The sequence below is a fragment of the Tribolium castaneum genome, chromosome 10 (genome assembly GCF_031307605.1).
Source record: "Tribolium castaneum strain GA2 chromosome 10, icTriCast1.1, whole genome shotgun sequence".
NCBI classification, from domain to species: Eukaryota; Metazoa; Arthropoda; class Insecta; order Coleoptera; family Tenebrionidae; genus Tribolium; species Tribolium castaneum.
In genome coordinates this window covers 3,782,797-3,797,994 of record NC_087403.1, presented here as the reverse complement: position 1 = coordinate 3,797,994, position 15,198 = coordinate 3,782,797, and the positions used below count along the sequence as shown (strand labels likewise).

The window sequence follows — 15,198 nt, the reverse complement described above, 5'->3', positions numbered from 1 at the left end:
CCCGCCGCGCAAATTCAAACCGCCCCACTCCCGTCGCAAATAACACACCATTGGGCAATAAATAGATTTATTAAGTACAACATAATCACAAATAAATAAAAAGTCGGGCCTAATTAATATCACAAATTAACACAACACAAATAATCCGGCGACAGTTAGCGGGCTTTGGGCACCGCGGAGAACGACCGCTTCTCGTACACCATCTTGCGCTCGCGCTTCTTCTCCGGGTACTTGTGGTACACCGGCTTCATCTCGAACTTCACCGGCGTGAAGCACTCCGAGTGGGCCGACTGCCGCTTCCGCATGTTGTTCCCCGTGTAGGCCACCCCGCGCATCTGGTATTCCTGCGTCTCCGAGTTCCATATCAAATTGGCCTCGATTTTCTTCAAGTATTCCTTCGGGATGTAGCTGTCGATCATCAGGCACGCCAGCTGGGTTTCCCGGACCAGGAGCCGGTTGTTGTCCAGCAGCGCCTCCATTTCGCGCTGGTACTCGTGCTCCTTGTCGGCGTACTCCTCCTTGACTTCGTTCAGATACGCCTGGACTTTTTTGATCTTTTTGCCCGTCCCGGCGTCCTCCTCCTGGAGACTCGAGTACTTCTCCTCCACGTCGATGCGCTCCTGCCCCTTCTTGCTCAGCGTCTCCTCCAGCTGTTGGTGGTTCTTGTCCAGGTTTTCGATCTCCGCCCCCGTCGACTCGATCAGGAAGGCCTGGTGCTGCGCCTTCTCGAACAGGTTCTCACCGCCGACGAGGATCCGCTTCTGGATCAGCGAGATTTTCTGCATCAAATCGCTCTTTTCCTTCCTAAAAACCGTTTTATTTGGTTTTCAAAACTGGGACAACACGTACTCAGTTTTTTGCAATTCCTCTTCCCACTTCTTCAGTTCCTCAACTTTGTGGGCCGACGCCCGCTCTTTCTTTTTCTTGGGCTGTTTTTGCTCCTGGAGTGACAATAAGTGGATTTTTTCCTGCAATTCGGCGATTTCGTGCTCGAATCCCTCAATAAGACCCCGCTGTTCGACGTTAATTCGCGCATGGTTTTGGATGTGTTTGACTCGAGCGGCGTATCTTAACGTACAAATGCTTTCTTCGTAGTCAATGTCCGCCGGACTCACCATCGCGATCTAAAATCACAGTTGAACAATTCCAACTGATTTAAGGCCCTGTTAGGTCAAAATAACGTTTTCTAAAATAAAAACCACATTTTTTCTACGAATTTTAGCGAAAACCGCAATAAATAAGCCCGAAAATAATTAAATTCGTAAAGCTGATGACGTCACACCTGCCCTAGCCGCGGCGGAATGCTCATCATTTTGCTTCTGAACGCCCCCAGTTCAAATTTTGACGATTTTAAGCGACCTTTTTTCTCAAAAACCATTCTAGAACCCTTAAAAGTATAAAAAAATAATCGGCATTACTAATTTTTTTAAGAATATACATTATTTTTGAATCTATGATAACCGAAGTTTGCAAAAAAACACGCCTCAATTCTTAATGCAGGTTGCATAATTTATTAATCTCAAATATTTCTGATTTAAACCATAATACTATTGTAATACGAGCGGAGTGAGGAAGGAGTGACGTCACGACCAGCGCGCAACGCTACTAAATTGGCGATTATCTCAGTAACTGAGACAGATATTGAAAAACGGTTTTCAAAATTTATTTAAATGAGGTTTAACGTGATAACAGGGCCTTTAATTAAAAATACCATTGCTGTTTTGGAGTTTCCGCCCAGCGAGTCTTGGAGTAACCGCGTCAGTTTGGAGTTTCTGTACGGAATGTGGCTGCTTTTGCCGTCAACGAGTGCCGAAATGACATTTCCGAGCACCGAGAGCGACAGATTAATATTGCTGGCCTCCCTCAGCCGCTCGCCTGTGGCTTGGGTCCTGCTTGCCCGCTCGGAGCCCTAAAAACTGGCCTTAGAAGCGCCCCTCACACTGGCACCGACTCACAGCCAAGTCAACCAAATTGAGTTTGCCAACAGTGGTTTTATTGCTGCTTCTGTTTTTCGACTCGATGGTTATGGTAAAAATCGCGTGCGATCTCGAGCTCACGTCGTTCATGAGAGTGGACCGAGTGACGCGGTTTTTGTTTCCTCTGTTGAGGAGTTCGGTAATTGACTCAATCGAGTCAACGGTGAATCCCATGAGATCCTTGACATACACGCCCACGTCTGGCCTCTCCCGAATCGCCAGTTTTTTATTCGGGTCTGTGGACAGCAAATCCCTGACTTCTTCGTTGTAGATCTCGAGGTAGGTGACGGTGACAACGAACGACGTCTCGCCGCTGGCCCGCGAAATCTGGCTGAAAATGTGCGAGAATGTGTTGGGGATGATGCCTTTGAGTTCCGGCTTGGCGTAATTCCCTGACATGGTGTACGTCTTCCCGGTGCCCGTCTGGCCGTACGCAAAAATCGTGCCATTGTACCCCTGTAGAGCCTTCTCGACTATTGGCACAGCTATCACTCTGTACAACGACAACTGCAAACAAAACCTCGCCCTGATTCAACTTGAAACTAAACAAACCTGCGTCGAGTCCTCCCCAAACACCTGATCGAACTTAAACGGTTTGGGGTTCGCCCCGTCTTTATTCAAAGCAATTAAATTCTCCTTAGGGTCGATCAAAAGAACATTTAGGTGGCCCTCAGCTTCTTCCTTCTTGGTTAAAGGACGCACTCGGACAAAAACACGAACGTTTTCCACCTCAGTCTGCACGTCTGTCTTCGAATTTGCCATTTTTGATTATTTTTTACGGGAAATTTAATCAATATTGCGGAAATTTAGGTTAGGGTCAGCTGTCAGTCTGACAGCTACAAGCGCGCAGAGTTTGAATTGGTCTTAGGCTGCGAGCTACAAGGGGCAGCCGAAAAGTAAACAGCCACTCGAACGAGCTAATTAAATCCCCGGTGTTGGGATAGTGATAAGGGCATTATTAAATAATGATAAATCGGAGCAAAACAAATCACCCTATTCATTAATTCCGGGCAATCTCAAATAATAATTTAATTAATATTGAGATTAGGATGGGTATAAAAAAGGGCGCAAATGCGTGCAAAATCAGTCCTTTCTGTGCCTTTCGGTCTAATATAGGTGAGTAAGTAATATATTATTTATTATTTATGATTATGATTGAAGTAGAAACGTATAGTTTCAGCAAAATGAAAACCGCCTTTTTGCTCCTTTTCGTGCTCATGCCGGCAGTTTTGTGCTACTACGTGCACCCGAACTTGCACTACTTCCCTGCGAGGGTCAATTACAGAAGTGCCCCGGCCAAGTCGTGGGGCGCTTTGTTCCACCGTCTCCAGCTGGCCAGTAAACGCTGCGCTAATACATTTGACGAAAGTTGCATCAACGATGTCATAAATGGGGCTGGGTCCGACGAGGCGTTTTTGAACGGCGGCGACAACCCGGGAAAACGGTGTGTGAACACATTTGACGAGAGTTGCTCCAACGGCGACATCAACGGTGCCGGATCCGACGACGACTGGCTGCACGGAGACGACACTCCGGGCCGTCGTTGAAAATTTCATGTAGAATTATAACCAGAATAAATTTATTGTGAACAGTATTTCGCGTTTGATTGCCGCCATTTTGTCGGCACTGATGAACGGGTTTTGTGTGATTTAAGTGATGGTATCTGATGAACAGGTGGTACGATGCGAGCCAGTTTTTCTTGAAATGCCCGAGGTAACGGAAGTCATACAACATGAAATTTACCCGCGCTTTGTATCGAGCAAATGACTTAGGAGTCGTTTTTTCAGCTCTCCAATTAAATCTTTTGTTACAGAGGGTCTAGATGCCTAATTTTCGAAATAATTTCATTTGAGACTGGTTTAACAGGTTGATGGGATTAAATTAGCATCGGTGGCACACAATACGGGTGCAGTTTTTAGGCCGGCGCCGGAATAAATTCGAAATTTCTTCGGAAAAGTTGAAACGGCCCCAGTCTCCGGAAGCGGCGCACTTTCAGTTGAAAACGACTCGAATATTCAAGCCTGGCCTGATAGGGCCCATTTTCGGATTGTCTGGCGCCGCTCCTAACCACTTTTCTCAATCCACAAATATTTATGCAAATATCATAATCGCCATAATAAACTATTTCCGGTACGAGGTTTTCGAAAAAGAAAATATGTTGTATTACGGTTTCCTTTCCGTACATAATTTGTGTTTATTGCTCGGTTTTATGTTTCTTTATCAATTTATTGCGCGGATATAAACATCAAAATAACCCTTGATTAAGGGAGATCCACTTCATTTAACCACTCACAACAATGCATTGAAATTTTATAGCGACATATTCCACATTCCCCAGGTTTATGAAATTTAATCTCGGTTATAATGAGCTTCGCGCACAAGTAAAATCAAACACGAAGTTCAAAAAATGACACGAATAAAAACTGTTACGTTTTAATGATTTTAATTCTTGTCTTAATTGGCTGATAGAAAAGTAATTATAGAGGGTTCTTCTGGAGCTCATTAAGTAAACATTGCAGAATTTGCACTACCATTACTCCGCTGACAACATGCACTCAGTCATTAAATCGCTCAAAAAAGAACAAATCAATTTGTACTACTTTATTCTCATTTACCCTACACAATAATGAGAGACAGGGCCGGGCTCAATTTTGCGAGACTGTGTCACAACAGTGTTTACATACCAGAATAAAAAATATTTTGCGGAAGATAACGTTATCGTATTCGCATACGCAAGTGTTTAAAAACTATGTCTAGATTGGTATTAATCACATTAATAATCAGCAAGGAGTTTTATTTTTTTATTATTTATTTATGAAAAAAATTCTGTGTTAAAGAACCGCAAATAATATTTTAATGTTTATTACTTAATTTGCTCATTATTACCCCTTTTTCTTCTTCTTCTTCTTCTTCTTATTATTATTATTATTATTACTATTATTATTATTATTATTTTATTATTATTTCTATCGTTACTGGGTGCTATCACGATATGAAATTTTGGATGTAGCTTTTAATCCCAATGATTTTGACCAAAACTCATCTATTTGACTAAATATTTTAAAGGTGCAGAAGTTCGATCATCCGGAACTCCGGTTATCTATTTCTTGCGCCTCGGTTTTATCAGTTTCATAATTGTGATTTAAAAAGTATAATTAATACAGAAAATGTCTTCGTTGGCAAACAAACCAGGAATTAATTAGCTAGTAATTGAGGAAATTAGTTTTTAGCACGTGTGGCGTTTGTTCCATGAACTTTAAATTTCCCCACTCATTATTAGTAAACAATGATTTGTTTGTTGTGATTTTTTCGCGTTTTTCCTGGTAGCATGAGTAGTAGTACTCCAAACCGTTCCATATTCATTGATTAATGGTGGAAAAATGTGTTTGTCGTGAAACCGCAAATTTGGTGCGTGGTTGACGGTGTTTGAGGCGAGATGTCAGGGACCATCCCATCCAGTGGAAGAATTTGACATTTCGTATCTTGTTTATCGTCGACATTTTCAGTTATATGAACTTCCGGACGCAACAGGTGCGGAATGCGCCCATGCACAGGTCAGGTATGAAAAATATCGGCCCGAGATCGATTCCCTTATTTCCGTTTCCGGCTGGACAGCAACGCATGAAGAAATCCGTCAACAAAAGAGCAGCGAAAACCGGTATCTTAAGACTGTTTACAAGTCGGCTCCAGGTGACGTAACGTCGAAGAATGCGAAACCGCAGCTTGTACAGGCCCAACTTCCACAGCCTAAATCCGGTACTGGTCAGCACAATCGGTACCATCCTACTGCGAGCTCTCATCGGACTTCTTTCACGACCGGCTTTAAAAGCGGTCGCCGGAAATCAGATTGCTGCTAGATTTTTCTAGTCTTGCTTCAAGTTCTCTCCTCAAGCTCGAGCGTGGGCGACCACAGCCCACCAAATCGCAAATACAAAATACCATTTTTTCCAACTCCGATCCTGACCAAACTACATGCTAGTGCTACTCACAAACACCACAAGCTCTCGTTCAACAACAATTTATGAGCTCATGCATACAGCTGGGCCTCCCTAACTCGAATCCACTATACTTATGTCCACAGCCATATATTATTCTTTGCTGACCCCTTGCCTGCTCATTTCAATGGATAGTTTAAAAAAGAAGAACATACAAGCGATGTGGTTCGAAATTATGAAAAAACAAGCTGTACCTGAGACTCCTGAGAGCCACGCCATTTTTCAATAAATAAATAATAATAATAAACAAAAATTGCAAATACTGAAATAACTAAAGTCCGGCGTAAACTTGGAGCGACAAAATATTAAGCCCAAATTATTACATATTTTAAAAAACATACGGACCATTGGAAAATTATTTATTTTAATTTTTTCAACTGTAACGACTGAGCTAATTTTATTAGAAGTTGTAAAAATACTCCCTTCAATGTGTACTCAATGAAGCTAGAAGACTTTTGGGACTTTGGTAGAATTTTTTTAATGTGTTGCAAGGAAATTATCACAAGTTGTTTGATTGCAGTTGGAAAAGCAGACAAAAAAAATTATATAAATACTTATAGTAAAACAGTAACGCAAAATACTATAACTTGATGACGCAGCTTAAAAGAGTTACCAGAAAAATATCAGGACTTGTGTTCAAAATGCTGAAAAAATTCCAAAAGACAATTAACCATCTTATTTAATAAATATATTTGAATTGTTAAAAAAAATCGTTACAATCATTCTCCTAAAAGGTAAATGCGAGGTGAATTTTTTTCTGAGCGATTTATTTATAAAGTTAATGATTAAAAATTGACCAAATATTAAGCATACAGTTTTTGTAAACTGTTATTCTAATTAAGCAATGAATAACAAAATATTTAAGATGGTGCTTTATACGAAAATTTACTGTTTGATTTTTTCATGTAGTAAACCGGAAATAAAGTTCTTTGAAGAATTTCAGGTTTAAATTTTTTTTAGTCAAATTCGCAAATACTGGAACGAAATAATTAAAAACTGAATTGCTTGAAAAAAAATGCATTCGTTCTTAGCATGTCTGAACGTTGGTCCGCCACTTTTACATGTTTTGAGAAAACATTAGTTTATTTAAAAAAAAATCGGTCACTAGCATTTTTCTGTTCTTTTGTATTTGTTGAGATTTTAATGTTCTCCGTTAAAACTAACTTCTGTCGCAAGAAAAACCATTCGGAAAGATACATCCTTGGGCCAAGTTCCAGAAAATGAGTCGAGTTGGAGCGAATTTAGTTTATTGTAAGGTTTAACCTTCAGTAAGAAAATTCCGTAAAAGATTCTTGAAATAGTTATTTGTCAATTCTTAAATTGGAGTAAGCGGAATTATCTTAATTATGAATTTTCGGAATTTAGGATGAAGTTAACGAAAGGAAATAGCTGAGTTAAATGAGGGAAAGTGGGTATTTGATTGAAAGAAGATGACATCGTCGATGGGCCTATTTATAAATGTGATAGTGTCGGAATGGTGATAATGAATGGTGTGTAATTAGTGTAATTGGAGCAATTACGAAATGAATAACGTTTGTGTAAAAGTGAAGCACGTCAATAATTAAAAACAAACTATTAATCGAGCAGATATTAGAAATAAACAAAAGTATTCGCCTTTCACTTTTTCTGTTGGCCATTGAACAAAGAAGGAGCTAAAGCTGGTAACTGGTGGAACGGCAGTTTACGTTTGAAAATACGTTTAGTAAAATGTGTAGTGTTGTAGCACGGTACGTATGAATGAAAATTTCCAATAACGAGAGTACGACTGGTCGTACCATTCATAAATCCGTCCACCCTGTACAGGCGGCTCTCACCTGAGCGACAGGTGTGCGCTGCTGTGCAAAAAATCGAAAAAATCTTACGCAATAACCGCGCTCAAGGCTTTGTTTTGAGCGCATTTTGCGACCGAAAGGGTGGTGGTGGTGTCACCCCGGCGAGGATCCCGTTAGTGGCAGTGCGAATTGTGTTTTGAGAGTGCGTTGCGTCTAGGGGGCATGCCTGGTCCCTGATCTGTCTCCATTCATGCCTTCGAACGAGCGAGCTAGTAGTACGCTCTGTGAAATGATCAAAGTAGCACTAAGGCATAGTCTTAGCGTTACGCAATTCATTCATATCGTATCGGAGTCGGTACGCGAGTGATAGCTGGTCGTGGTTGAATTGTGGAATAGTGCGTTGAATTGCTGTGTTTTTACCAATACTCGACTGATCGGATGGAATTTTTATATAATGAATTTCGAAAGTATCGTCATTTTAGTGCTTTTTTCGATTCACGGCCTCTGCTCGAGACTGCCTTTGGAAGTTTTTCAACACCATCCGACCGAACATTACGTACATCACCACAGACTCAATCACAACATTGGCGGATTTCATCGCAAGAAAAACATCGACTTCGCCAACGTCAAAATACTCTACCAAGTCGGGGTAAGGCCCTGCGATCGCTATCCACCCATACATTTAAATTTTAAAACAACGGCTTGGGAGACGTAGCAATCAATCAAGTGGAAAGGGTCCAAACGGTCCAGTTGGTCGCAATATGTAGTTCAAAAAATAATTGTTTACATTGCGGTAATTCCAGATTCTAGTTTGATGGAATTATAAATGACCGTTTCCTCGATAAAAATTCCTCAATTACGAGTTTTTTCTTCTCCTCTTCCAGTGAAAAGTCGACAATTTACTGCGGAAACACTAAACAAAGCCCGCAGTAACGAAATAGATCGGAGGATATCCTAATGGCTTCGTAAAAATCACCAGGCAATAATTACAACTTAGCATAAAAACCAATTAAACACATTTAACAAATAATAAAAATACAATGTGCTGCAACGTATTACATTTATGAAATGAGATTGGCCGTTTCCTCTCTTCTGTGTTAAAAACTTTGATTTAATTCAAACCGATTCAAAGATTGATGACCCAACCGAATGAAGAGGGATATTGTTAATATCGGTGGTTTTTAAGACCTGTACCAAATTACTGCACTAAGCTTGTGTCAGACTATCGGAATGTTCTTTGTTTCTTTGCCATACTCGAGTATGGACATCAATAAAATTGCCTGGTGCCAGTGGCACAACATTCCTGTTTTCCCGGCCGAAATAGCGTCACAATCGCAATCGGGGTGCTACAGGTGTCTGTCGGTGGGTCGCCAAATTGCTCGAATTTTTTAAGTACGGGTCTGATTGTCCTCAATTAAAGCAATGAACAGTTGGCCACCTACGCTTTCGATACTTTCACATGACGATCGATCCGAGATTGGATTTAATTAGGTTTATCTGTTTATCTTTTTTGCATGAATGACTGAAAGGACTTCCTGAAGAGAGGTCGAAGGGATGTTTATGCGTATTACACGTATAGGTTTTATAGTGAAGCTCGACAAAAGGTTGTGATGTTAAAAGAGCGGAAGTACCGGAACCCAGAACGGGCAAGACACTGATTCTTAGCGAGGTCCTAAATCATTGCGGCCCATTGTGAAGGCCTCAATGGGGAGGAAGTGAATTCAAGCGACATACCTACGTATCCGCATTTGACTAGCAATATTTACAATAGCGATAGCTGAGCGTTCCACGAAAATCGGGAGATGGAGGAAAAAAGCCAATTTTACCCGTGTAACGATGATAGGCTGGGAAATTACACCAGATCCGGTATTAAACGGGTTTTACGAAACTCCGAAAATAAGAACAAAAATCGTGTTTTTTAAAAAACTATTTGATGGTACTCGGCTCCGCCTCTAAATACAAGACGTCATTAATTTCATCTCGTATCTCCTTATCGACGCTCGGAGCAAAATTTTAAAGCCCGGTAGTTAATTTATGTTTATACCATCAGATTTAATCTCCGAATCTGTCCGAGCAGGTAGCTGGCTACTAATTGCAAACCATTCTCGGAACAATCGGTTTAATTTTCGCGCTAATCACGTGGCGTAAAATGGCGCCGGATTTAATTACCACACGATATCCTTTCCCATGGGCTGGCCCATGGGCCCATGGCGAAATGGAGAGGGAGCTTCCGGTGGCAGAGGCGCATAAATCTGGGCCTGCGGGCGGGGGCAGGGGCTGGTGGAGGGTGCCAGCATTGTGCTGGGCGGCTGCCTGGCCCACGACCAGCCCAGCAACTGGTCGATTTTCCCACGGCTGGCAAAGACGACCAGACGCAAGGTGTACGATTGTGGGGCACCCCCATGAACACCTGTACCGTGTCGGCGGCCGCCCGCGCCCGCGCCCCGCGATATTGTTTTCACCATTCTTCAAACTTGACGTCTTCCACTAATTTAACGACCCAAGATTGATGATACGGCTTTTTGTTGCAGACGACCGATGCTGATCTGCCCGAATGCGGGCCCCGAGCGATCTGCAATAAGCTAGACATGTACGACACCCCCTGGATTGAGAAACAATGCAGATGCGCCGGGGACAGGAAGTGCCCCCTGGACCTCCAGCCCGACGACGGCTACACCTTGGCCGACAAGACCAGGCAGTATAAGCTCTGCGAACCGGTCAAGAAAATACCAAAGTGCAGGTACGGCGATTACCGCACGCTTGGTTGCATAAAATTTTCCGAAATCGGACTCTGGAAATTGCTTTTCTTGCGCGCAAACGGCTTGTGAAAGCGGCCGTCGCTGCGTCGTCCATTCATATTATCTGTTTCCTCTACAACCGAGGTGCGGCAAAATTAATTATTTTCATTAAACTCAGTCACGATTCAGATAAACGATATTACATCAATGAATAGTTTTCGTTTGATTTGATTCAAGGAAAATCGCATGTCCTTGTCCTGATTATATTCAACTTTCTTGGAATTTCTGTGTAATCATTAATTTTATTATAATCTCGTACACGACTGGCCGTTTAAATCGTTTCCAGTTTCGCCGGAAGCGATCGCAACTTTGAAATTTCAATCGGAATCAACTTAATTAGGTACGACTTATATCCGGCTAAAAACAAAAACGCCTCTGTGATAACTACAAAAACTTTCGGATTTCAACGGGAAAATGTCGGTCAGGAATGTTGATTAGTGAATTATTCACTCCAAATTCAAAATTGGAGTAGATTTTGTCGCCGCATTAAGACACAATACAGTTCTCACAAGTACACAGTAACGGGACTTTTTCGATTTCCGAGGCCTAAAGGCATCCGTTTTCAAATGATCCACTATGGACTAATGGTATTGTAATTGTCGGTAGCCAGTAGCACTCAAGCACGTGTTACTTTCCTTTCAAATTAACCAACGTAGCAAAAAGTACGGAATACGGAAGCTGACTCGTCTTGTTGTGTCACGAAATGAAAAAATAATCGATAATCAGTGACCGATTTCGACCTTGTGTGGCCTCATAACTTCCTTCATTCATGCTTAATATACCGGGACCAGAGAAAAAATCCTAGACGTTGCATAAGCGGCGAACACCTGACTTTTGTGTGTCATTAGTACACAATGCACAAGCCCGATCCATAATTCTAAAGGCATAGGTTTAGGAATAATTCGCCACCTGTTCCGTTTCAGATTTTTCAGGGATACGACTTGGACTATAACTCTCTACACGAACAACGTGACAGAGCAGATCGTCCATTGCCACTGTCCGAAAAACTCGATGACGTACCTCACGAAACGCCAAGCTTTGCACATGCCAAACGGCCAAGTCGCTTTCCAGTACTACTTCTCGTGCTCACCACAAGCTGTAGGTGTTTGCGGAAAGGGGTCGAACCAATAATCATGTCAAAATTTCAGAGATTACGATGTCAGCGGAAGGAGCCTTGCCGGCTGTTCACAGTGCGTAAACGTCAAGAATTTTTGGACGAAGTGAATGTTAACAGTTTGTGCCAATGTCCTCACGCGCATCGGTGCCCGCACCATCACATGGATTATGGCGTGATCGCGGGCAAAAGATACACGGAGGAAGCTATCAAAACGTACAGTGGTTATTGCCTGCCAACTTAGTGGATCATCGAGCGATTTTGGGTCTTTTTTCATCATGTAAATAATTATTATTTCAATGGAACGCGCTAAACAACGACTCCGGTTGACATAAACCGCCATTTGTAAAGACATTGTACAATATCTTAAGTTAAGTGACGTTTGAAACGTGAATGATAAATTATTTTATTATACTAGGTCAAGTCGAGTGCCTCATTTGATATTTTAAATTTTTGTACAATTTTATGTTATTTTTAATATGTATCAGTGTACAAACGTATATTATAAATTTATGTTATTTTTCCGCACGACTTTTCTTCCACCCCTCGTATGTCCCCCATCCAAAAAACAATAAACCGTATTTTATTACTACCACAATTGACTGATTATTGACTAAACTCGTAAACATTGAACTCCAATATTAACTTGTTCACCTTATCGGACAGTTCGGTAAAATTCAATTGATTAGATAATTGGTAAAAAAACAAGTTACGCAACCAGTTATACACAAGTATTTTGTCTTGCCTATACAGCTAAAGCTGTATTTTGGAAATTGGTTTCAATATACCAAGTGGAGAAGAATTCGTGAAGGCTTTTTGGATCATTTGTCAATAAATTTAACATTTTGACACAGTTTTATGCATTTTTTAAGTACAGTGCCCCACGTCGTCCGTCTTGTCAAAATTGAAGCAAATTAAATGAAATCATCCGCTTGAAACGATGAAAAAAGAAATGTGTTATAAAGAACGAAAAATGATTTCACGTTTGGGTTAAGCGGCCAAAAACCTTTTGCCGTAAAAACATAAGTGCAGTTTAAGATATTAAAGATATTTGCTTTTACCGCAAGCGTACGCATATGCCTTTAAAGGATTGTAAACCGCGGAAATGCAGACATAAAAACAAATTAAATTTATTATCGTTTCAATTATTGTTGCGTTATTCGTAGGTGTTGATTGGGTTATTACTGTCGGAGTTGAAAAAGTGATCATTAGAGAAAAATTCGCTTTGGAACCGGTAGTCAGCTATTAGGAAAAAACTCGAAATTTGGTAATAGTAATTGACTTAACAGGATTGGTCAATTAGGTGGTTTGGTGTGAAATAACACTTTTACTCAAGCTTTTAAGCTTTTTTAATTGACGCATTGTTTCCTGCAACAGATGGGTTTTCCAGTCCATTTCTTTTTTAAATAAAACATTTCTGTGGTTACTGCAAACCGCACAATTTACGGAAGGTCGAAATAAAAAAAAAGAAACGAAACGATTTAAAACAATATACGACTTTCTCAAAAACCAAAATATTGATTCGAGCAGTGTTCACAAGCCGGTCTAGAAACCTACATGAATACGAGCAAATGCTGTTTTAAATTCCTATAATGGATAGTACCGTTCTGGATTGCGCAACCATTATAGCATAAATCATTAAAACAATTGGAAGTGCATAGTTCTAAGTAAGAGATCAAAGTAATCTCTAAAAGGTAGAAGTTTAGATCGAAATTTATTTCCCACGATCTTCGTAAATCACCGTGAACGGTATTTAAATTTGTAGGAAGAGAATTCGTATTTAAGTATTGTCCTGGTAGATTACCTCCAGCATTCAGCAAAACGTCCAGAAATTAAGTTAGTTTTTTCAAAAGTACAGTTATGCAGGGCCATATTAAATCAAATCATGGTTTTGGGTCAAACATGAATGAATCAATTTTTCATTTCCAGAAGTGGTGCAGAACTGTGGCAAAAAGCGACCGAAACTGAATCGGGTATTATCAAGTTAATTCCTAAATTGAATTTTTTCCACTAATGCCCCGACACAAAAGCGCCAACACAAAGGCACGTGTATTTTGACTGGAATTATAATTTCGGTCGCGCAATTGGTTTTATTTTTATCGAAAATCTCAGCGGGAAACAGTTCGCAGAAGCTAACTGGACAGAATATAGAGTGCGCAGATGTCGCATTTAAATATCCACAATATAAAATACTGTATTATGAAGACATTTTGAAGCCCGTTAGTTTATTATGTTTGTGACGAACCTCGCAATAAATGTCCAGTTATCGGTTACAGGAGTTTTGCAATTTAACAGACGCCGGGATTAGTACCCCGTAAAACAGCCATTAAAATGACATAATACCATTTTGGTCCTCGAACTGACAAAATCGCGGCACGAACTGGGACAGTTGCAGCTCTGATTTCCTTGTGTAGGATGCGTACCCAAGGAAAAGTAAAATATCTGTAACAGTTACAGTTAGGCGCACGCGAACGCAAAAAATCGAGAAAAAAATTATTAATCTCGATGCAGGATTATGTTTCAAGAGCGCCTACACTACTTAGCGCAAGTAGTACATCGTCTTCTCCACTTTTCGTAATTATCATTAAAGTAATGTTATTGGGTAATAAAATTTAACAAAATCGATGTTTTATTACCGGAGCAAAACACAACGACTGTTTCGTTTATTAACCCAATTCGGAGATTAAAAATCCTTATTATTACACCAAAGCTTGATGGCTTTTTAATAACGTTTCCGTTGCTCAGTGGCGTACTTGGTGTCGGGGCCGAAAAAATCACGAAATGGCAATTAAAAGAATTCGCTGAAAAAGTATGGTACTTCAAATGGATCATTGTGGGAAATCGGTATTCGTTAAATTGTTTTTACGAATTTGTTTACAGTTAGAAGTAACAATGTTGTTGGTTGAATTGCAAGATTTGTTTTATTGGCCCGGGTAAATCTGGGTTACCTCCATTTGTATTGCAAGTGTAAAATATCCTTAAGTAGAACAATTTGCTCTTGAAACTGAAAATAAAATGACCGCGGACACATTTTGTTGTTTATGTAGAGTAGCGAGATAAGGTGTATAATTAGAATTAATTGAGTAATGCAAATTTTATTTGATTTTGTGGACGTCCCAGATTCGCCGATCCGAGAGCTTTCGCATTAAAATAGTGATATCTATATCCGTGACAAACAAGATAAATTAGATTACAATTATTGTGTTTAGATTTCAATGATGCTAGCCAGGAAACAAGAAACGTTTAATTTATTTCAGAAAAAGAGCTAATGCACTATGAGTGATAAAATTGCCACCTGAAGCTAGGAAATCTGTATTTGCGTGCAACCTAAAGCACTTGTAGCTAAAAAAATTAAAAATTATACTCTACATCGACTCATAAAAGATGTAATCAAGGGATTTGATTGTTGAAACGCAGCCGAGGCGTTAATTGTTAATTTTGCCCTAACTGTACAAAAAATCACTCAGATGATAGATTAAGATTTATGATCGTAGTTAAAATTTCAGAAAACTCACGATCGCCAATCAAATTCGGCCTAGATAC

The 15,198-nt window shown here is 40.4% G+C and overlaps 3 protein-coding genes across 6 annotated transcripts; 2 read left to right on the top strand and 1 right to left on the bottom strand.

Annotated features, from left to right (window-relative positions):
* Positions 1–50: 50 nt before the first annotated feature.
* Positions 51–2,855, bottom strand: Klp64D (Kinesin-like protein at 64D). The gene is made up of 5 exons (XM_965932.5): positions 2,529–2,855; positions 1,956–2,483; positions 1,712–1,909; positions 850–1,124; positions 51–804 (listed from the first exon to the last, which is right to left on the bottom strand). The coding sequence occupies exons 1-5, from the start codon at positions 2,736–2,738 to the stop codon at positions 156–158; spliced, it is 1,860 nt and encodes a 619-aa protein (XP_971025.2). The 5' UTR covers positions 2,739–2,855; the 3' UTR covers positions 51–155.
* A 102-nt stretch (positions 2,856–2,957) lies between these two features.
* On the top strand, positions 2,958–3,570 carry LOC103313049 (uncharacterized). Of its 4 annotated transcripts, none has more exons than XM_064359500.1 (2): positions 2,958–3,092; positions 3,151–3,570. In XM_064359500.1, the coding sequence occupies exon 2, from the start codon at positions 3,161–3,163 to the stop codon at positions 3,521–3,523; it is 363 nt and encodes a 120-aa protein (XP_064215570.1). In that variant the 5' UTR covers positions 2,958–3,092; positions 3,151–3,160; the 3' UTR covers positions 3,524–3,570. The 4 variants fall into 4 exon arrangements, with proteins under 4 accessions (XP_064215570.1, XP_064215569.1, XP_064215568.1 ...); XM_064359499.1 differs by having other exon boundaries at positions 2,966–3,096; XM_064359498.1 differs by having other exon boundaries at positions 3,011–3,092; positions 3,141–3,570.
* A 4,134-nt stretch (positions 3,571–7,704) lies between these two features.
* Positions 7,705–12,179, top strand: aos (argos). The gene is made up of 4 exons (XM_965764.5): positions 7,705–8,392; positions 10,275–10,483; positions 11,465–11,639; positions 11,690–12,179. The coding sequence occupies exons 1-4, from the start codon at positions 8,198–8,200 to the stop codon at positions 11,897–11,899; spliced, it is 789 nt and encodes a 262-aa protein (XP_970857.2). The 5' UTR covers positions 7,705–8,197; the 3' UTR covers positions 11,900–12,179.
* The last annotated feature ends 3,019 nt before the right edge of the window (positions 12,180–15,198 follow it).